This window comes from Leuciscus leuciscus (assembly GCF_965113295.1).
Source record: "Leuciscus leuciscus genome assembly, chromosome: 13".
Classification (NCBI taxonomy): domain Eukaryota; kingdom Metazoa; phylum Chordata; class Actinopteri; order Cypriniformes; family Leuciscidae; genus Leuciscus; species Leuciscus leuciscus.
The window spans coordinates 12,269,832-12,292,668 of record NC_138737.1 but is presented as its reverse complement, the minus strand read 5'-3'; the positions used below and the strand labels follow the sequence as shown (position 1 = coordinate 12,292,668).

General features: G+C 36.6%; 1 protein-coding gene across 2 annotated transcripts; it reads right to left on the bottom strand.

The window, feature by feature from the left end:
* Nucleotides 1–3,048: 3,048 nt before the first annotated feature.
* cry3a (cryptochrome circadian regulator 3a) lies at nucleotides 3,049–22,782 on the bottom strand. 2 transcript variants are annotated; one of them, XM_082187613.1, is made up of 15 exons: nucleotides 22,584–22,781; nucleotides 20,404–20,574; nucleotides 16,952–17,060; nucleotides 16,649–16,791; nucleotides 16,082–16,266; nucleotides 15,711–15,799; nucleotides 11,026–11,166; nucleotides 10,458–10,769; nucleotides 9,409–9,560; nucleotides 7,556–7,758; nucleotides 7,278–7,370; nucleotides 5,438–5,560; nucleotides 5,221–5,307; nucleotides 4,500–4,658; nucleotides 3,049–4,396 (listed from the first exon to the last, which is right to left on the bottom strand). In XM_082187613.1, the coding sequence occupies exons 2-15, from the start codon at nucleotides 20,559–20,561 to the stop codon at nucleotides 4,338–4,340; spliced, it is 2,013 nt and encodes a 670-aa protein (XP_082043739.1). In that variant the 5' UTR covers nucleotides 20,562–20,574; nucleotides 22,584–22,781; the 3' UTR covers nucleotides 3,049–4,337. The 2 variants fall into 2 exon arrangements, with proteins under 2 accessions (XP_082043739.1, XP_082043740.1); XM_082187614.1 differs by lacking the exons at nucleotides 3,049–4,396; nucleotides 4,500–4,658; nucleotides 5,221–5,307; nucleotides 5,438–5,560 and adding an exon at nucleotides 5,579–6,194 and having other exon boundaries at nucleotides 7,242–7,370; nucleotides 22,584–22,782.
* Between the last annotated feature and the right edge of the window lie 55 nt (nucleotides 22,783–22,837).

Sequence of the window (22,837 nt, the reverse complement as noted above, 5' to 3'; positions counted from 1 at the left end):
TTAGAAATTAGTCATAAGTTCGCAATTTTCGCTGCAGAGTTTTCTTATTACCTCATCATCAACACTTTGTTGAAACCAGCAGGCCAAACCAATAAGCCTCCCTTTTCAGCTTGCTGCATTCCTTGTGTAATGTAACCAGAAATACGCTAGAAAGACGGACATAATACATAGAGGCAAGAATATGTAGGCCCTACTTTAAACCAGCCTTTATTAATTATTATTGCAGAGATGGGGTTTGGGGCTGGGTCCGTGGGACTGTTTCTGGGGATTCACTTTTTATTGTACATAGGCCTACCTTTTGTCTTCTGCATTCTCCTTACCCTTGTCTTCTGTTCTTCCCTCAAACTCATCCCCCAGAAACAGTCCCATGAACCCAGCCCCAAACCCCATCTCTGCAATAATAATGAATAAAGGCTGGTTTACCTGACTGCCTCTATAATGCTCGTGGGTAGCCTAAATGGGTTCCATTCAGAGCTTAACATTAAGTATTTTACTGTTATGTCAACAAGATTCAACAAGACATTTTCACCAATGTTTAGCTCTGTTGTGGTATTTATGCAAATTAGTATACGTAGGCCTAATTAGATTATGCACCGTTTGCCCATGTTAACAAACAATTTAAAAAACTTGTAATGCAGTTTTTGTTTGTCTTGATGTAAGTAATCAACTCAGTAATTTTCATGCTGATATGTAAAGGTTAACATTTTTACCCTATTCACGTAAATAGAATGGGTATGCTATATTTGGGTCTTTTTCTAAACTTTCCCCTGATGGGATTCTTCGGGGCTTTTTTTCCCTTACTCAGGACATATTGAGGATACAAAATCAGTTGAGTTTGCTTCTGTTGCAATTTATCCTAGGTTGACCCCCATTTTGGCTTAAAATGACAGGACTATAAGTTTCATTCACAATACACATTCATTATTAATATTATGCCTACTGAAAACGGCTTCGTAATGTTTCTTGTCCCCAGCTACAACATTAGGCTACACGAATCGCGTAAATGATGGCTAACTCTATAGATTTGAGCTCTTGTTTATGAAAGTTGAGGCTTTTAATCGCATATCTTTGTCTTATGAATGGAATGGAAATTAATAAAATGTAGTCGCCCATTATCAATTCAAAATGGCGAAATTAGACAAAAGTTTGTTGGTTTGCCAGATTATTTTTGAGGGGTCGTTTAATATTTCTATTCTAAAAAAGCTGTCTTTTTTCGACGAGCGGTTAGTTAAAGTGCGTTCGCGTCATTTTCTATTGCAGTCTCGCGCATGACATGGCCTTCTAACGGCGCTCAAATTCTATTGAGCTGTTCTGACTGTGTCGTGGGAAACAACCACGGCAAGGGAAAAGTCAACCACAAATGTATTGACATTACACATGATTTAGAAATGACGTTCCAAGAACACTTATTGAAATGATGGTTGATGTAACTCATGGTACGAAGTGCGGTTACGTACAGGCAGGGACGCCACATGATCGAAGTTTATCTGGTAAAACAAAACAAAAATACACTGGTAAAACAAATGAATAAATCTGATTGAAACTGGATTTGTTTTGCTATTCAAAGACTTGAGGACAAGATTTAGACTTGACGTCACATTTATTTCACAGAAAGAAAAAAAGTCGACTAATTCAAATGAAGAGAAAACAGAAATGATTCACTTTTGCTGTGACAAAAAAACAAACCATAACAACACAGATATTGCAGTCAAATAGGTTTCTACAATTGCCATATCAAAACATTCACAATAGAACGGTCAGCAACAGCAATACATATACAGTATGTTACAGTGTCAAAGCAGATCCAGCTACACAAACAAATTCAGGCCCAACAGCTATTAGTCCAGTTCAGTTAGAGGTTGCCAGATCACCATGATAAACTAAACTCGAGGGCCCATACATGGTCTAGTTATGCACAATAGTTGTCATTAGGACATCTGTTGGTGACACTGTAAACATTGTGGTGGATTTATCACAAGTTGTCTTACCATCCTTAATATTGGGACTAAGATTTGCTAGTACTGAATTATTTTTTTAAGCAAGCAATCTGGTGGAAAAACAACAGCTTAATCTGATAAATTATATTTGGTCTGTAGTGGTCATTTGGTATAAAGCATTTGAGGCCTAATACAGAGGCTTAACATATTCATAATCCCAAATGGTTACCTTCCCAGAAGAAAGGCCAACGTGATTAGATTATAAATCAGATGTTAATTACTCTAATTTTTTAAGTTACAGAAGAGGAGAGCTTTATAAATTATTATATATTTTTTTAAACAGCAACAAAACTAATATCACAATGAAAAACAAAACCAAAAAGTGATTAATAGTCAATGTTTTGCTTATTCTTTGGAATGACAGACAATGTAAAAATGTCATGTTATAATCAATACTGTCAGATGACGCTTCTAAATTGTTTTGCTTTACCTGAATAGGCACAAACAGATACATTTAAAATATTTTGGATTTATAAAATAAAATCATTGCATGTAAAACATACTAAGAGATTTTACAGGTACAGAGTGTCTTCATTTCTTTTTAAATACATGACCTTCCTAAAGATAAATAAATGTTTGCTTCACACAAGCAGTGATCAGTGAACTTGGGATGATTTTCTTTTCCAGAGTCATTTCCTGGCTTTGGCAGAGTTTAAATTGGCTTTTTTGTTTATCAGTGTTTAAGGCCTGACCGTGAAGGTCAGCTGTCTGTGTGTGTCTGCCAAGCATGACAGAAGCACGAAGAAGATACTGCAGCTAATCTAAAGATGCATTTAATGGACAATTGTAGGCTACATTTAAATTCTACATTTAAAAAGCTCATTTAAAAAACATTCAAGAACTGTGGTCCACCAAAGTTTTGTCCCTGATAGAATGTACAAATAGGTTAAAACATGAGGGTTTAAAATCAGCAATTCATGGAGATGGCTTTAAAATCTCGAAATCTTTAAACCCTATATTAAAACATCAGCTCTGCTGGTATTTTTATAATATATATATATTATATATATATATATATATATATATATATATATATATATATATATATATATATATATATATATATATATGGATTTTCTGAGTAAATTGAAACAATAATACATTAAACTGGCAAAGAATGAAACACCAATAAAAAAAATACCAGTATAAATATTTTTGTTTACAAAAGGTGGCACATACACCACTCGATTGAGAATCAGTGAAACTGTACAATGAGAAAATGTCAGAGAAATAGGTACAAAAGTGTTTATTGATGATTGTATATTTTTCTAACCGATGGCTGGTGCTGGAGCCAACCAAACTGCAAAAATTCTTTAAAAATCCTAGTTGCGATGAGTGTACAATGAAGCGGAGATTTATTCTGCTTGATCAAATCTGATACATTTATCCCACTTGGTAAGGTTCACTTGACAGTAAACAAAACCCTTCCCTGTGCAATGATGAAACAAATCACAGAGATGACCAAAAGAGTAAAGGGTTTAGGTATTAGGGAAACAATGGGGGGGGAAAGAAGAAATAAAAATAAATGTCAAATAGCTTTTTCCCAAAGCTTTAGGCCAGTTTCACACCGCACGCGTAAACAGAGCGTAAGCAGTGCATATTTTTTCCGGCGGCCATGTTAAGAGATTAGAGCATTCACATCGCACGCAGAAGCGGCGCGGCAGGACGTCGCAGGAGCAGAAGAGGCAGTGCCGCGATCGTTTCAGCGCCGAGTCTATTTTTCCTGCACCACTCATGCAGAATTAAAGCCAAAGTGCATTGTTCTTGATCAAAATTGACCTGATTAACATGAAAAATAATACATTTTATCATAAAATCATGCAAGTGATGCGTTTTGTGTTTCACAATCACTATATGACATTCAGCGCTGTGAAAAAATAAATAAAATACTCGAAAACACTGCCAGGAGATTTTGCCCAAACTTCAAAGGCCTGTTTAATTGAATAAAACTAGATATCTTAATATTAAAGATGACTTTTATCATGTAAACTACCTATATACAGCATGTTACATGCATATGTGTGTGGGACAGAGGGGAACACGGTCGCATCGCGCAGAGTATGCTGTGCCTATCATAAATCAAAGCACATGGCAGACAAGGGTCGGAGGAAAACACAATTAAAGGTGACAATGGACGATACTCATCTGTATTTGCAGTACACAAGCCGCGGTTCAGCGCGACAAACGCAGCTAGTGTGAAAGCACATCAGGCGCGTGCTGCTCCCGCTCTGCATACGCACAGCTTCTGCGCTGCCTCCGCACTGCTTGCGCGTCCAGTGTGAAACAGGAGATGTTTAAGTGAAAACAGATCTAAACTCAAATGGAGAAAGTCAGTCCCATTCAGACCGCTTTGTTTGAATCTGTTCTGCTCAGTACAATGGTATGTCCATTTAAATCTTCTGGAAAGAGAACAGAAAAATATCTCTCAAATGCATTGTGTGATTTATTTTATCTATATTTATACAGTACATCAAAGATTTAACTGAGTTAATTTTTCCATACTTGACTGGTTCCCGCTGGTGGCATGAACCGAAGTGACTTCTGCAATTTTTCGTTGTAACTTGTGAGAGATGGAGAGGGTGTCATCTTCACCTTCAAGATCTCGTTCCGACTCCCTCTCCCTCTTCCCTGTCACGCTTCCTCCTGTGTGCAGCAGGTGTCCTGCAGAGAGCGCATGTCACACCTCTAAATCAATTTGCACTGCCAACAGTCGCTCGCATTAAATTCAAGGCACTGATGTTTGACCACTGGCTCTGCACCCCTATACCTAACCTCATTACTCTACATGCCCTCCAGAAGCTTGCATTCACAAAATAACTTTCACAGACCATTACCTGGACTGCTGGTGGAACAACCTGCCTAACCCCCCACTTCTAAAGAAGTGTCTTTTTCATCAGCACATGACCCATTAATACTACCATTTACTATTCTATTCTATTCATTAATTCATTCATTTTTATATTTATATGCTATGTGTCTAACTGGAAGTTGTCACAGCACTTGCATATTGTTGCCTTATTGTTGATTTGATTTGCATCTATTGTTCTCATTTACAAGTTGTTTTGGATAAAAGGCAGTTCTGCTAAATGTCCTGCTAAACGCCACACAGAATATTGAAAATGCATAAAGACAAGCATACATTAAAACCTTTCCTTAACAAAGCTTAACTTCCTTAAAAAATTTTTTTTTAACTGTATTTGTTTTTAACATACATGCCCATTACCTGAATATTGGGGGCCTGCCATGTCATGCGAGACATTACATTGGTTAGGTCGACTGTTGTGCCCCGTGTCGGGCATATGGTGGTATCCTTGGAAACAAGCAAGAGAAAAGGACAGCATGAAAAAAATTTATCTTATAATGTTTTGCAGCTAATTTAGCAAATAATCTTTTGCAGCTATAAATCTAGTAGTGTATTATATTAGTGTACAAGGTGGCACCTAATTGCTGCTGTTTTTGTTGCTGAATTCCACTTGATCCCTTGTGTTCTTCACTGTCAAAGTTCAGCAGAATTCTTCCACTCCTGTTACCACTGGCAACAGAACTGCCCGATACAGCTGGTGCTACTGAGATGTCAGAAAATCAATTTACACCACATAAGTATGGAGCTCAGCACATGACATAGAGTAAAAAAACAAAACAAAGATAACGTGGGAACAGATTCTTAATTTATGGCCATGATATATTTTGGTTTTTTTTCTGCATACCATGTGAGGGGAACACGTTTAATTAAATTCCTTCGTTTTAGGTCAATTCGTTAGTACATAAGTATATAATAGTAATTAGTTAAATCGTGGCCACAATTTTAACAAAACTAAAACGAGGGAATAAATTAGTACACCATGGCCAAAAATTAACAAGTTGTGGAAACAAATTAATTTGTGGCCACAGTATCTTGTTTTTTATTCTTTGTGTAATGTGCAGGGCTCCATACATCAGTAGTTTGTTTTCTTCAAATAAATACAATGTAATTTGAATAATATATCATACTATATATATATATATTAAAAAATATATATATTTTATATTATATATTATAATCAATTATTTAAGACAAAAACCTTGGTATAATAAAAAATGCTTTTAAGTTAGCCATAAAGTTATGTTATCCTTTGTTATCTGTGAGTATTTCTCAGATATTTAAGAAAAAATAACTACTCATAGGCTGCAAGAAGTAGAAGTTGTCACTACTTTGTAGGGCTGTAATCTCCTAGTCGATTAGTCGATTAATTGGTCGATACGTTCTGGCTCGACCAAAATTCTGATTGGTCGATTTTTTGCCGCGTTCATTTCATCAGGTGGAAAGCACTAATTGCTAATGGGTGTGTTTTCAGAGCACCCCAATTTCACAGGTAACAGTCTGTCTTCAGAACACCCCCTTGCTTTCACTTCTTTTGGATTAGCCCAACCCACTGGAGAAGAGAGACAGATTGGAGAAAGTAGGCTACTAGAAGGTTTGCTGAATATTATTTATTTAATTGTGAGAGCATTTAATTCATAGTCAGTCCTCTTCTACCATGTCAACAAAGACATCGGCAGTGTGGCAGCATTTTTTTAAATAGAAAACGGGAAAAATTCGAATTCATTTTCGTTTGTAAAGTTTGTATTCGTTTTGAGCCTATGCTTTATTTTTCAGTTATGCACTTTATTTCGTTTCTGCTTTTGATCTGGTTTGTTTAATAAATATTCTTTTTTTATTAAAGTGGACGTGCCTTTTGTGTTTAAGAGTAAAAGCTTTAAGTTAATAGTCTATTCGTGTCTCAGCCGCGAAGCTGAGCTCCTATGTTCATGCGAGCTGCACAGAGCGGCTGAAATGATAGTGTCTGTCAGTTATTAATAATACATATGACAAAAACAATTGTCTAAATTATGTTGTAAATTCCTCAAAAGTTCTTGTGATGATAGTTGACAACAGTAGTATTTTCGGAAATCATATGCTCTGATATTGCGCAGGTGCACGTGATGCAGCGCTGTCAGAGCCGACAGACTCGTGTGACTCATTTAAAAGCAAAATAATTAGGTCAAAAACGATTTAATATGCTGCAAATAGCCTACTTGTTTTTTATGTTTATTTATAATTCATTTAGGCGGACAACAAGGCTATACTGCACACAGTGCGCAGCTAATTCATTTAACGGTTTTTTTTTTCCCTAACGTCATTTTTTTGTCGATTTTTAGTCGAAAATCTCTGGATTTCAGTCGACCAAGATTTTCTTTGGTTGATTACAGCCCTACTACTTTGTAATCTCAAATTAAGTGGGGAAAAACAATGACTTTCACCTGGTGTATTGGTCCCGGACTGCTGTTCCCCTGGGTAGTACGCCATCCCATTCCCATTTCCGTTGTGTGTGGATGGTACGGAGGCCAGAAGTCCTGGAAAAACATATAAAGTAGAATTATCCTCCACTGCTATAATGCATCAATAAATTTGCTACCACTTCTAACACTTTTACTCTATTTCCAGCCATTTCTGAAGTCATAATTGCACGGGGCTTCTTTTCAGGGATAAACGTGATTACATGTAAGCTAGCTATTTGTTACAAGAAAGAAATTCTTGCCAAGTCCTCTGTAGCGTGAAAGTTGTTGGTAGATCTGCTTCATCCTCTCGATGTTGAGGCGGCTCGCTTCAGCATGGTTTACCATTGGTTTGGGGTAGTGGATGCCGATGATGCACTTGGCAGCGGCCTGCACTGAGTCTGGGGCATTCCATGGATCGTAGATATATTTGGCAGGGAAACCTCGGAGAATGGGTAAATATCGTCTGAAAGAACAAAGAGATTAAACCAGTCTCATCATAAACACGAGAAAGGTTACGTGAGATGGTTTCTGGGTTCCCATGTTTGAACAAGTGGAAACAACAAGAACACGGTTTCTCCGATTACGACAAGAGCCAAGAATGCAGCGTGTTAGTGATTAATTTACAAGAATCTCAAAATGGTAAGTCACATTTAACTGAGTATGTGAATTTATGGATATGTGCCAATTCATACTACTAAAGAAACAGTCAACACCATAACAACAATAAAAAGGGAAAAGAACTTAAAAATTCAGTAAGGCTCTACTAAAATCAGGTCTTGCATCACTCCTCCAGGTCCCAGGACAGAAAAGGCCACCTACCTAAGGTGCTCCACCTTACCAGAGCGTGGGGACAGAGGGCTGCAGGAGGCACTGCTTGCAGACAGACGGACGCAGTTTAAACAGGGCAACAGGGTCCCGCCTATTACGGAGATTCCTACTACAACACGCATTAGAAAGAGGCAGTGACCAGACCCTCCCAATACCTCCAGATCCAATGACACAGCACCCTCCCAGAACCCCATCCCACCCGCTTAAAAAAAAAATCGAAACTCAGGGCTGAGTGAGAGGTTCAGGTTCACTCCCTGCCCCTCGCACTGCCACTGATTGTTTTTGAGACGACAGCGATCCCGAGCCAAAGCAGAGAAACCTGCTAGCTGCCAAAGAAGAAACGCAGTATACTGTCCTCTGCCCTTTTGCCAGGAACAGTCACATCCTTGAACTCAAAAAGAGTCTGATAAGGAGGAGTACTCCAGAGCTAGATTGAAGTCGTTTGGTCTGGCTTTGGGCTTCACCTCCCATCATGCTCTCAGGGAAATGCATTGCGGCTCTCTATGCATTGAAAACAGACCAGGCTTTGAATATTTCCCTACAAAGCAGTTAAAATACCTTTTGATGAAACAAGATGCTACCGAGCAAAAGAACAGGCTACTACATTTCCCACTGATAAAGCATCAAGCTTCAACCACATTCACAGCTAACAGGTTTCCAAATGCTTTGGATGAGAATGGCTTTCGTCTTAAAAGCAATCAACCACAATTCACAAAGGGGAAAGGGAAAGCTGAACTTTTCACCCAATCCGCAAAGCGACTAGACACAAGAAACACAAAAACATACAAGCTTTTGGCTAAAATGCATATGAGCTACAGTAAATGTGGTAACAGAAATGTTTACAAGCAAACATCTGTTCCTTGATGTGGCCTATAAAAAGGATAATGTGTTGGGAAAGTCCAAAATCCTGGAATACCAAATTCTGGAACTAGAAGGCCTCAGGTAGAAAAGTTCAAACAAAAAGAGACTACATGGGACAGGCTTGCTTTCCTGACTAATTCATATAGGAAGGTACTTATCCAATTCTAGACCTCAAATGATACTTTTGTGCATCTCAGTCAGATAAACTATAAAGACAAATGCTGCCCTATTAGTACAATAAAAGTTGTATATATGCATATACATTCCTCTAATGGAGTTACTTGAGTTAAATGTTTCCTCAGTTTATTAATCTGTCCTTCCATGTGGTTCATTTTTATGCATTCTAGATTTTAAACAAGGGCCCTTTGGTGAAAGCAGGTAATTCATCCTGGGATTAGTGTACGTGTTTGGGAATGTTACCAACCTAATGAAATCGCCGTTAGGGTCGGTGCGTCTGCCGAAACCCACTGGACAGTAGCAATGAAAGAACTGTTGAAAGAAAGAGCTACAGGAGAGCCACATCCAGCTGCCTGCGTTCACGCTCCAGTCAGCATCCAAAAGAAGCTCCTCAAACACCTGTCAATCATAACTACCATTACTCTGCAACCAATCAGAGATGGTTGATATTGAGCCGTCAGACCCATTAAAATGAGACCTATTACCTTACCGTTAAAAAGTTTGATGTTAGTCAGTAAAAAAAAAAATGTCATGGCTTTTCATTTCAACCTTTCTGACATGACACGTGCCATTTTTAAATTCCCAAATCCCCCTTCAATAATTAGATCTCATCCTGATCAAACATCCTTCTCATGTATTCAAAGTATTGTTCTGAGAACAAAAAAACAGACCATACTGCATCACCGCCATGAGCACAAGCGGGACTGTGTTATTCAACTGACCCACGGAGAGCAACCCACTGAAAGAGCAGAACGGATCAACTTGTATTGAAAAAGGTATGGTTGAAACTAGTCTGTCTCTCACTGCAATAGGTTGCACATGTAAATGGACCTGTTCAGTTAATAAAACATGCAATTTTTTACGTTTCACTGTTTTTAAAAAAAATATATACAGTACTGTGCAAAAGTCTTAGGCATGTTAATACAAGCATCCTGGAGACGTTCCCACAGTTCTTCTGGATTTAGTCTGTCTCAGTTTTTTCTGTTTCTTCATGTAATCACAGACGGACTCGATGATGGTGAGATCAGATCATACCGGCTGTTGTCAGACTCCTTGTGCATACACAAATCTCACTGGATTATTACAATTAATGGCAAAAAGAATGTTTGGAAATGTGAACTGATATTTCCTACTGACACACTACAGCAAAATATATAAATAACTGACTTAAAACCATTTTTAATGGTGGTGGGGGGGGATATATTAACATTCCTAAGACTTTTGTATATATATGTATATATATATATATATATAAAATCTAATAATATTCAAATCTCCCATGTGTAAGAGATGCACCTTCATGCCCTCTTCCCAACTGATCCACAGGTCTCCACGAGTGAGAAAACAAGCCACAGCATGACGAGCCAGGTGGTGGATCCAGCCTTCCTGCCGCAACTGAGTCATGATGGCATCGATCCAGGGAAAACCTGTCTTAGCTTCAGCCCACTTGGCCAAAGCCTCTGGGTTCTTGTCCCAGGGGATACGCACACAGATCGGGTTGCCTTCCATCTTATCAAATCGTGGGTTGGTGGTGGCAGCAGTGTAGAAAAATTCCCTCCACAGCAGCTGACCGTAGAGGGAGAGTGGAGGAGTACTGGTTTTCTTTACCTGAAAGGAGAATTTCACACAGATATTTATCTTCATTTATACTTATGCAAACAGTATATTACCACATGGTTATCTAACATATAAAGCATTTTAAGCTGAATTTTCAGAAAAAAATTAAAACGACATTACTATATAAGATGTATAGCATTACCGCCCACCCCTAATCAATACACCTGTATTAAAAAGTTAAATAATGTGAGCACACTAGGTTTACACAGATACATCACAGATAGTTAGTGTAGAATTGTGTCTGTACCTTCCTGTAGAGGTCTGTGAGTTTAAAATAGAAGAGGCGGCAGGATAGGCAGCCGAAACGGAGGTAGGGACTCAGGCCAGTCGGACTGGCCAACAAAGAGTTGGAATTCATTCTGGGTCTTTCAAAATTTGCAACCCAAGCCTGGAAAAACATGAGTAAGGAGGGAAAATGTAAAGTCTTAGAAAGACATGAGGGTGAGCAAATGACAATATACATTTTTGGGTGAACTATCCTTTTAACGTGGTGCTTCTTTAAATATATCTGAAGTTAAAAGCAAAAAAAAATAAAAATCATAATTCACTTTCAGCATGTTTTCCCATAGTTCTGTTAAAGCTTAACACTGGCCTAATGTATCTGAAAAGGTCCATCAGTAACTGCAAATCCGGGCCTATAAAGTGAAAATTCATTGTTGTAAAACCACTTTCTGTTGTATTTGTTTTAGCTGTTAACGGAACACGCCGACTTTTTGGGACTTAAGCTTATTCACCGTATCCCAAGTTAGATAAGTCCATACATACCTTTTTCATCTCTGTGCGTGCCGTAACTTGGCGTTATTTTGTCACTTATTGGGAGCAGTATGCTAGCTGGAGCCGTTCAACTCCAGTCTTTGTGCTAAGCTAGGCTAGCGGTGGGTGCGTCAGAAAGAGTTACGGCAGGCACAGAGATGAAAAGGGTATGTACAGATGGTGGACAACCAGAATGAGACTTTTACCGCCGCCGTTCCCGCGGCGGCAAAATTGGGATGTGTATTTGCTGCCTTTTACCGCTGAGTGGCGCTGTAATCACAGACTTTGAAAAGTGTCAGTTTATTCTCTTTATGACGTAATCTGCCGCGGCAGTAATCTGAGCTGAGGTCACAGATAAATTCAAGATAAATATTGTGGTTAAACGAATTCAAATTCATTAAATTTAAACAAAGTAGACACACGTTAACATTGTGTGCCCAGTTTTTCTATAATTTAGAAAGGCTATGTCAATAGGTTACTTGTCATTTACTTCGTGTTATTTTAATGTGTTTGTAGATTTATTAACTGAAACATAACAGTGAAATAAATTAAAATAATTTACCGTAAAATTAAAACATTTTCAGGACTTGCAGTTACTAACTGATGTTAGTCGGTTTAAGCATTCTTTGTTATATTCAGAATTAAATAGGCTTACATGTTGTTATGATTATCAATTGAATTCTTTAATAAATAATCAACCACAATGACAATTACTGCCACAGAAAAAATAAACCAGTCGAATTTCAAAGTTGTTCGCGAAATGACTAGGCTATACCGGGTGGCGCAAGTGACAGGGCAAAACAGCAGCAACTGCGGCATTTTAAATTGTAAGTTTCCTATCTGTTTATTTAAATAAAAAATAAATAAAAAAAGATCTCTGCAAGATCTTGTAAAAAAAAAAAAAACTTTTTTCATTATTTGAACAAAAATGAGACTGATTGAATATGTAAAAATATAAACAAACAAAGCAGAGAATAAAACAGACTTTTAGGGAAAAAAATATAGGCCTATTATGCTACAACAGAATTGGTTAACATTAACGAAAGCAAAATATGTAAAAATACATTTCAAACTAAATAAAACAAAACAAATTCGTGGCCGAGTGGTAGGCTATAACTTACGTTTCAATAATTCAGATGACACGCGTTCAAATCCCGAACAAACATGGGCTACTTTTTTATTATTAATGCAGAGAGATTTGATAGTTCTAAAATATTGCTACACCATATTGTTTTTTTCTCCTACAGCCTATATTAAATATTTTATATTTATAAAATAAAATTACCATTCATTTCCATTTTACATTATAGGGACAATTTTTATCCAACAGAATGGCTGAATTTACATCTGCATAATAATAATAATAATAATAATAATAAATAAACACAAAAAACAGCACAAGGTCTTGTAAAAACACTTTTTTTTTTTTTGACACATAATTTCGTTAGCTACAAAAATAGTAGCTACAATATAATTTGTTAATTTTGACACAAGCAAAATGTAAATATGTAAAAAAAAAAAATGTAAACATAAAAAAAAAATTTTTTTTTTTTTTTTTGAATTCTAACTTTAAAATGGAGATGACTACAATATCTAATATTGTAGACGTCGGTGACCAATAGTATTCCTCGGGGAGCGTAGAAATTCGTTCACCCTGTCCTTGATCCGCTTGATGTTAGCTAAAATTATGATAACGTCAACACGAAGAAAACTTTATTACATTATTAGGAATATATTGGTGTAATAAATGCATTCTCTGGAAATTTATATTTCTAGTTGTGACAGCAGAAAAAATGAAATCTAGGCTATATATAATATGATGACCTCCGATGCAAAAGCCTCTAAAAGCCAAAAATGAGATGATAATATTGAGTGAATGCTCTCCGCACAGTCGCCTATACGCTCATCATACTTTCAACTTCAGCACCAGCCCATTCAGAAATGCCAAGCCCAATAAAAATGTTAATATTAAACAAAAAACGTTAGACGGACTCAGAGGCTTTTTGCCTCTGAAGTCGGAGGACGAGGGCGCTTATTTTGCATCTGAATGATATGTGACATTCTAAAACATTTAACGCGTGACGCACACAAACACAACTGAGAAATATTTTTATCTTATCATAAACATTGACTAGTTTATATATATAAACATAAACTAGCCAATGTTTATTATAAGATAAAATGAAAAATGTTTCTCAGCTGTGTTTGTGTGCGTCATTAGTGAAATGTTTTAGAATGTCACACAAGTTACAACATTCAAATGCAAAGTATGCGCCCTCCCCCACTTTAAGCCAACTCAAGCCAGCTCCTGATGAGGCAGGCTAAACAGTATGGGGGGGGGGGGGGGGCTCGTAAGTGTTTTTGCGCAGCGCGTCTGTGTTACACGTCACCACGTAGGCTCACTATTGGCCGACGCTGGTCATGTGTGTGACGCGCAGCGCAAAAACACTACGCGAACCAACTAGTGGCCCAGAGAGAAGGAAATGAATAGTGGAATAAAGTCGTTATTTTTGTTTGTTTTTGCACACAAAAAGTATTCTCGTCGCTTGATATACTTAAGATTGAGCCACTGTAGTCACTTGGACTATATTAACGATCTCTTTAATAACTTTTCTGGGCCAGCAAGTTTGGGCCACCTAGCAGCCTACGGAGAAGTTATCAGCTCTCAGATTTCATAAAAAATATCTTAATTTGTGTTCCGAAGATGAACGAAGGTCTTACGCGGTTGGAACAACATGAGGGTGAGTAATTACTGACATAATTTTCATTTTTGGGTGAACTAACCCTTTAACGAAACTCAGCGTATATGCCTCACACAGACATGATAAATACATCAAATACACAAAGCTTGAAATGTCTTCAAACGAAATAATTCAAAACGAAAAGAAAAAGGCTACTCTCTGATTATGTCTTTATGTGCATTTCTCTCTAGGTGCGTTCACTACAAATATGGCGATCGTCAACTTCATCTTTGCAGTCGACACTGTCAGAAAACACTAGTTTATTGATAAAAATCAATGCACGCATCACCGGATTTACAAATACACATCTTACTTGTTGCACGCACACATATGTCGAAAAAACGAAATATTATGTTAAAATAAACATCTTTTAGAATATTTGATTAAATGCTGCTTGTTGCGCTTGTTCAATTTAATAAAATTAAAACTTTAATTGTGATAATTAAAATAATTGAAAATTAAATATTTAGTGGCCAAGTTTTGCTAATTTATTATATAGGCTATTATATGCCTATTGCCTATATTAAGACAAGGCATATATTAAGTTATTTTAGCTGTTATGAGAAAAATAAATCTAACGAAATCTAAAATCTAAATCTAATAAATCTAAAAAAAAATTCTAACGCCAATTCAACATGCCAGAATAAAACCTTATTTTTGAACAATGCGTAACGCCACTCGGCCTGGTGTGCCAAAACACTACATTTTAAACTTCAATGTTTAATTCAAAACAATCTCAAAACGCGTTGTGACATTTTTTTAAAGCAGTAGCCTAGCCTATATACATTAAGGGCATTGAAACCAGGATCTTAACTAAAACGCGTTCCGCGTAATCTCAAAAATTATGCCACACAACTCCATGTATTTTTTATTTTTTTAAGGACTGCTTTTGAAATCACTATAAATTACTATGCAATTGTATCGCTCACGAGAGCTCTTCATTTATCTAATTCCTCAATAGAATAGTAAAAATATTCAGCGTCATTGCTCCTAATATCGTCTCTATTTTTAACTTTTGATTCTATTTTTTCAGTTCTAAAATTGATTCTATCTTTGGTTCTATTCTGTTGTAGCCTAATAGGCCTATTTATATATATGAAAAAATATGCCTATTAGGCTTAGGGTTTTATATTTAACCCACTTACATGTTAAAATACGGCAATTGCTGCTGTTTTGCACAATGTCCCTTTGCGCCACCTGGCGGTCATTTCGGGAACGACTTTGAAATGCGGCTGGTTTATTTTCGCCGCGGCGGCTGGCGTGGCGGTAATAGGCATTTTGGTTGTCCAACATCTGTATGGACTTATCTAACTCTGGGGGATACGGTGAATAAGCTAAAGTCCCAAAGAGTCGGTAGGTTCCTTTAAACACCACCTGGCATATAGCCCCAGGTAATAAGAGTTTGAGTCCCCTGCTGTACACCTATATGTGATCACACCTTTCGCTCCAGATGTCTTTCAATCCTTGTTAATGCCTCCGTTTCACCTCCTGGCCAAACAGCAGAAGGTAGTCCCTCAATGTCAAATCCTGAATCAAGATAATGTAGGTTAAAGAACCAATACTAATCTTGCATAACCTGATGGGTTCTCGTGTTGCAGTTTATGAAACTCGTGAATATGTGTTAGATCACAGTAAATGGACACAGTGATTGTATCATTTAGGTCAAGTGTATTTCATTTAAAAATTGTTTCTAATATACTGGGAATCTTTATTTTAAAATTCATTTTAATCACCATTCCAAATTGACTTGACTAAACGAAAATTCACCTGAAACCTGACAGATAAAGCTCTTTATATCAATTAGCTCACCTAGTTCTTCCAAGGAGGGCACACCATATTTGTCCCCATGGTCGTCAGAGACAGGTGTGACGCAGCAGCCCATAATGGTGTTGGAGAGGGTTTCCACGGGCATCTCCGGTGGGTCTATTCGGCTGATCAGAGTCTGGAAACGTTTGTACGTGAGGGGAGGCTGACCACCATTTAGTTCAATGATCCTGAAATAATGGAGATGGTAAATTAATAATAAAAAAAAATGAAAAAGAATATAGCAAAACTAATGGTCCAACAGAAGTGATGTTAGATTTTAAATGGGTAAAGATCATTAAAGCTGAAGTGTGTTGTTTCTTTACATTAGCATCAGCAAAAATTTGCTTAGAGAATAAATAAATAAACAAACAAGTAAATATCAAACATGCTTTCTGAACGCCATTTGGTTGAACAAAAGTTACTGTCGGGCTAGTGGGATGCCACAGTGTTTACACTTTTTGGGCAAAATCAACCTATAAATGGCTTACTTATAATTGCACATTAAGCAGGTATAGGAGAAAGTATGTAAATATCAAAAATCATTTCAGATTTAAGGAAAATAACTCTTACTTATCAAGGTTGTAAAGGGTGTGTGAGGTCTTGACAGTGACTTCAACTCCAGCTTCCATCGCAAGCTTTTTAATAGCTGCATCCCTCTCCTTCCCAAATGGCTCGGAGTCATACTCAAAGGTCAACCTGGATATTTTCCATTCCTGCAAAAACAATTACAAACACTGGATAGTTATTCAAAAAAGTCAGGGCAGTGGATTGAACTAAATTGTAATGTGTGGCTTTCATAAAGAAATACTGCAAGTTCTTTTGTGACACTATATTAAAGGACTGACAGCAGTATTTTCAACTGAAGAATTTCACCTTGAAAAGGCGTGGAAAAACATTGGCTGGTTGTCCTCGGATGACAAAAAGGCGGGAATTGAGTTTTCTAAGATTGGAATCAAGATCATCCAGGCACTGCAGGAGAAATCTGTCAGGAAAAATTACAAATGTAACATGGAGTGTTTTAAAATATCATTTTAAACATTAAAATTAAAATTAAACATTACACTATTGCCATCCACAATTTTATTAGACAGTTTTTTTATGCTTTACTAATGTAAATTCCTGTATATGTATTTTTGTATATTCTTTCCACCATAAAAGCAGATCCGCCTCCAATGGAATGATTCTAATACGAGTCAAATATATACCAAAAAGTATATTTTTTATATAATGTATGACACTTTAAGATTGGCTATTTTGACTCAAATTCCAAAATATAGTGAACACTGTAGTGAACAAATGGTACTGACATGTCCTGATTTGCCTTGACCAGGGACTTGGCGTGAAAAGTTTGAGAACTATTGATCTACAGCAAAGCCCTTGGGATTTACCTGTTCTGCAAGCTGTCCCTCAAACATTCAGATACTCTACGTTTCCATTCACAAATCTGTTCATTCATGACCTGTTTAAACCATTAGGAGCTTAACTGCTATTTCCTCTCTACACATCTGCCTACCAGCTAAAGGGACATAAGTACTAGAGTCTTTAAAGAGAGACAATGAATAAATAAGCAAACAGATAACACACTGCGCACTAGGATAAAGAGGTCAGATTTGGTTAACAAAATACATAAAAACTTAATCATTTCAAAAGTATCTCTGTTATTTAGTAGAATTTTTTTTTCCAAATAAAATAAAATAAATAAGATCCTCGTAATTTTTCTATATTTTATTCAGTGAAATTTTTATTTCAACTAAATAATGCACTTGTACTTTTGACATTATATTTTTATTTATTTATTTATTCAAGCCCACAGAACACAAAAACTAATAGCTATTGGGAGTATGAGGATGGAAAACCTATTTTCCAGAACTCTGCCTTGTCATACAACATTACTTATGTAACTGCCCTGGCCTAGATTTGCAGCACGCACGGTCTCCAACACTGGAGGGCATAAAATTAGCCCAGTTTCCTCTTTTCAACCATAACAACTCTCCCAATGCCTAGTCTGAGAAAAGAGCACATCCTTATATTGCCGTTTCCTCAGATCGTAGAAGGTTCTGACAGTAGAAGGTTCTGGCCACGACATCTAATGAAAAACAATCAGTCTATCTTCTAGGAAACCAAGATAAGTTATGGGCTACATTCATATTATCAGTTGTTACACAAGATGGACAGCTAACTGGGTAAACATGCCTCATTCGTTAGGGTAGAGAAAGTGCTATAGTTTAGCAAAAGCAAACATTTTAGGTGTTTCACACATTCTGCAAGAGACTAACATTCTTGTTCCAAGGTTATGGGTTCAATACTAGAGAAAGCATGAACTGATTTAATGTACACTTTGAATGGACCTGAATGTAATGCAAGTTGCTCTGAATTAAGGGAGGGGGGTTGGTAAGATTTTTTTATGGTTTCGAAAGAAGTCTCACACTCAAAGGCTGTATTATTTGATCAAAAATACAGTAAAAACACTAATATTGTTTATACCAATAAATTTAGTTTATCCCGATTATTAATATTGAAAATCCCTAAAAGGACTGTTTATTTCAATTGTCTGTTTGTTCTATTGATGTGGTATTACTATTGTTTCTTATTTTATTACTGACTGTCTTTTGTAATATTTGAGATTTATATTATTATTATTTTATAATTTTTGGAAGGGCATGTCAAAATTAACCACTGGCCCAATCAGGCCAGTAGAAAAAATCCTTAACGTTTAGCCCCAAGGTATCATTAACTCAGTAAAACACATTGACAGATAAAACTGATGTAACTGATTGAGTTACTGCATAACATCAAGCACATTTATGACTTGATGCCCTAACATGAAACAACACGTCCCTCGAGGATGTAATGACTAGTGTACACAATAGCAGTGAAGACAAAGAATCCTAACTGCAAATAACTTACACAACTATTTTTAAAGGCAATTTAGAGCAGACCACACAACGTGACCCGCCATCTCTCCTAGATTAAAGTACCTAAACTTGGAGCTCAACAGGTGATTTAAGTAAGACTGCAGAGGCCATCTGAACACTGCAGAGGACAATGACAAATCCAGTCACAGGTGCTTCATCTTTTAATCTGCTGAATTAGCTCTCATTAACATTCAGTCAGTATCCATTCAGTAGGTGAGCAGAGCTGAATGACAGGGTCTGAGTATGAGGACAGATTGTCTTCTGAGAGCAAAGCATCTGCTGGTTTGCGACTTGGCCTACTTTCTTCGTGAATTACTGTTATAGTACTGGATCGATCTGCATACATGGCCATGTGGTCAGATTACTTCATGTGTGGGTATTTACTGGTTTAAAATAGAAACACATAGGCATATCTGACTGTTCACATCCGACTGCAAACAAAATTCTGAAATCCTTTTCGTGAAAGCAGCAGGTGCCTGACTCAAAAGGAGTGTTTCCTAATTTTAACCAAATGTGTAAATCACTGGTTTTGCTTCAGAACCACAAATTTCCGTTAGACATGAAGTTGTCAAGTGGTACAAACATAAAACAACTGTTCTTAAAATAAATAAAATAAATAAATAAATAAAAACATTACCAAGATGTGGACAGACCCAGCAAAATGCAATATGATGTCTACAACATATATCCAATTTTTGGGTCATCACCCAACAGTTAAAAACATTGAGGAAATCTGAGGTCATAAGAGAATATACAATTTCTATTTCTGTAAGAATCCAGTTGCATCAACTGATATAATGGCTGCACCTTTATGATCACAGCATGTGCCAGTAAAATTATGCAAATTGTAGTGATTTTACAACAAGGAAATAAAATATTTTGTTTAACCTTTTTTTAACATGATGTAACGTTGTGACATTGCCCAGTCGTATTTTACAGTTGGAATAAACAACAAAAGTATACACAATAGACTGCTTATGTGATCATCAAATTGTCTCAACTCATATTTCAGGTTCATGCAACAAAAGGGTTTGTTTTCATTGGAACAGAATGTACAGAAACCTAAAGATTTTTTCAACACCATGACCTCAATATCTGTTTCTGACCCTCATTCAAATGCAAACAACATAAAGTGACATAAGATGAGAGATCATGACAATTATGATATGGTTGTGAATGTATCGGAAGAAAAACCTTTCACTTTAGCAACTAGCTTCCTTGCAGTGGTTATAGTATATGTCAAGGCTACTCTGCTTTTCAATATGTATCAGTTAATTATCAGTAATGATCACTTATCAATAATTTAAGGTACAGATTCTTAGTGTCTTGCACTCTTTTTTGGATACTGATAATTTAGATATTTGCTTGATTATAAGATGAAAAGATGCTTTCTTATAGAAATTCACTAACCTCCACCTGTTGACCCCAAGGTTGGACGACCCAGCGAACCAGGGATCCAGGAAGTAGACACATCGAACAGTGTCTGCCCCACGCACTGCCTCCTGAAGTGCAGGGTTGTCATGGAGACGGAGTCCCTTCCGGAACCAGTGGATGGAATTTGGGGCCATGTTCACTGAGTCGCTGTTCCAAAAAAAGAAGAAGAAAAAAATGAAATCACACCCTCAGTGTGAAAAGTGAAAATACAAGACATTTCTGTCATTTAAACTTATAAAAATAATATAATTAAAACATAAATACTTGAAGAAATTTGGGACACTACAATCCCAATTTTATCCTTTTTCAACATCTTATTGTTGGCGCATCTTACTATTGATATCATAATTAAAAACAGCATTTCCTGAGATCCAGAGACAGGAAAAATGTTGTCAGACTAAAATCTCCAAAACATCACACTGTAACAGAAATGCAATTAAATGATCTACTGATGAAATTGTCTGTAAGACTTTCTTTCTTATTTGAGAGACATTAGGATTATCAAAATAACCTACTCTGATACCGTAAAAATGGATTGACATTTTTTTATTTTGCTCAGAGACCTTTAGGTATAGATTTGAGCCTTTTTTTCCCCTTCTTGTCCTGTTTCCGTTCATGACAGAGGAATCCTCCAAATCTGGACTTAAAATCTGTCCATCTGAGCAGTCATTCTGTGACATTCAATTCTTGGCTTTTCTTCAGTCTGACTCAAGATGCACCAGTCTGCACTGGACTGAATATTAGTCATCTATGTCAATGCCATACTGCCTTTCATTAATGATGTGACATTTATAGAAGCCTGTCATGGACATCTTTGAGCCCTGCTTGAAAACTGTCATACACTATAATAGCTAATACAGGATATGGTTTACATTTGTATAATACAGGACCACTTAATTTCCATGCAATGGAATATTATATATAATATAATATATATATATATATATATATATATATATATATATATATATATATATATATATATTCTCATGTATGTATGTATGTATGTATATATATATATTCTCTTATATGTCAACAAAATACAAGCCTTTGTGTCTGATACCCTGTGTGCTTCTATTCCAGAAAATTCACAAATAGCCTACACACACACACGCAAACTAATACAAACAAGCAATGTAACTATAGTTTTTTGTACTCCAAATCCATACATTTAACATGTTGTGCTCATGATGATTAAAAACACAATTAAAATCTGACTTCATAATTCCTTGTTTTTTTCCTTTATTTTCAATTTTGAACCTGGCTTCAGCCAAAATTCAGATTTCTGTTTTGGATGTGTAGCAAATTAGTGCATATTTAAATGGATAATGCATAATTTACATATTTAAACAAAACTTTTCAGAAAAATTGCAATATAAAACAATTGTCTTTAATGTACTGGAATTAATCAACCGGCTTACTATGGTGATATTTATCTTTCTAATCTCTATTACCCTATTCACCAGTGGTGTCTGTCTTGCCTTAATATCTATTTAAAGACATTTTACCTGGCAGTCTAGTGAAAATATGACCAACCCATTTAAGATTGTCTACCAGTAGTTTAAACTGTCAGTCAGCTTTAAATTTACAACATGAGTAGGACACCTCATTAGGCAAAAGAAAATCTGGATATACTATCAAAAGCACCCACAACCAAACCCCACACCTTAACATTAAACGAATGCTGTGGGAACGAAAGGTAAGTTAGGTCAGATTTTCATAACTTCTCAAATTACCATTGATGAGAAAAAGGTACAAATAGTAGTAAACAAAATAAATATATTAGGGAACAAAAATAGGATAAAGTCATTTTGTTTTTACATAATAAAAAAAACATTTTACAGTGGCACACGACAATGGTCCACGGACATAACTTACTATTCCTGGAGTAGAAATTAGGTCAATTCTAAGTAGGTAAAACTGCGCTGACATTGTAACGTTAGTTAAAAGAGTTAACGTACACATCTCGGGTTCCCCACAATGTTCCCTAAAACTAAAACGAGATATACGGAGAAAATGTAAGAAAAACATTTGGAAAAACTTCAATAGGAAATCAGACATCGGAAATTAGGTCACCAGCCCACGTTATGCAACTCGTTTTTTACAAGGCAATAAGTAAAGCCCAAATAAATAAATACGCGGTTCGAACGCTTTACCTTTGACCGTTATGTCAGTCCCGAAGACAGAGACATCTCTTCTCACGATATAGCGAGAGTCTCACGGCTAAAACAATTATGCTTTTTCACCGATCCAGTCTGGCTCACAGACTGTCAAGCTGCCCTCATAAGACGCTCGTGCACTGCGCCTGCTCCGTTTGGCTCTCTGTTGGTTCTTGCCTGGATCAATGCATGCAACGCTCTCAATGTGGATTTCCTAGTGAGAGCAATGGCGCTTCTGATTGATCAAAACG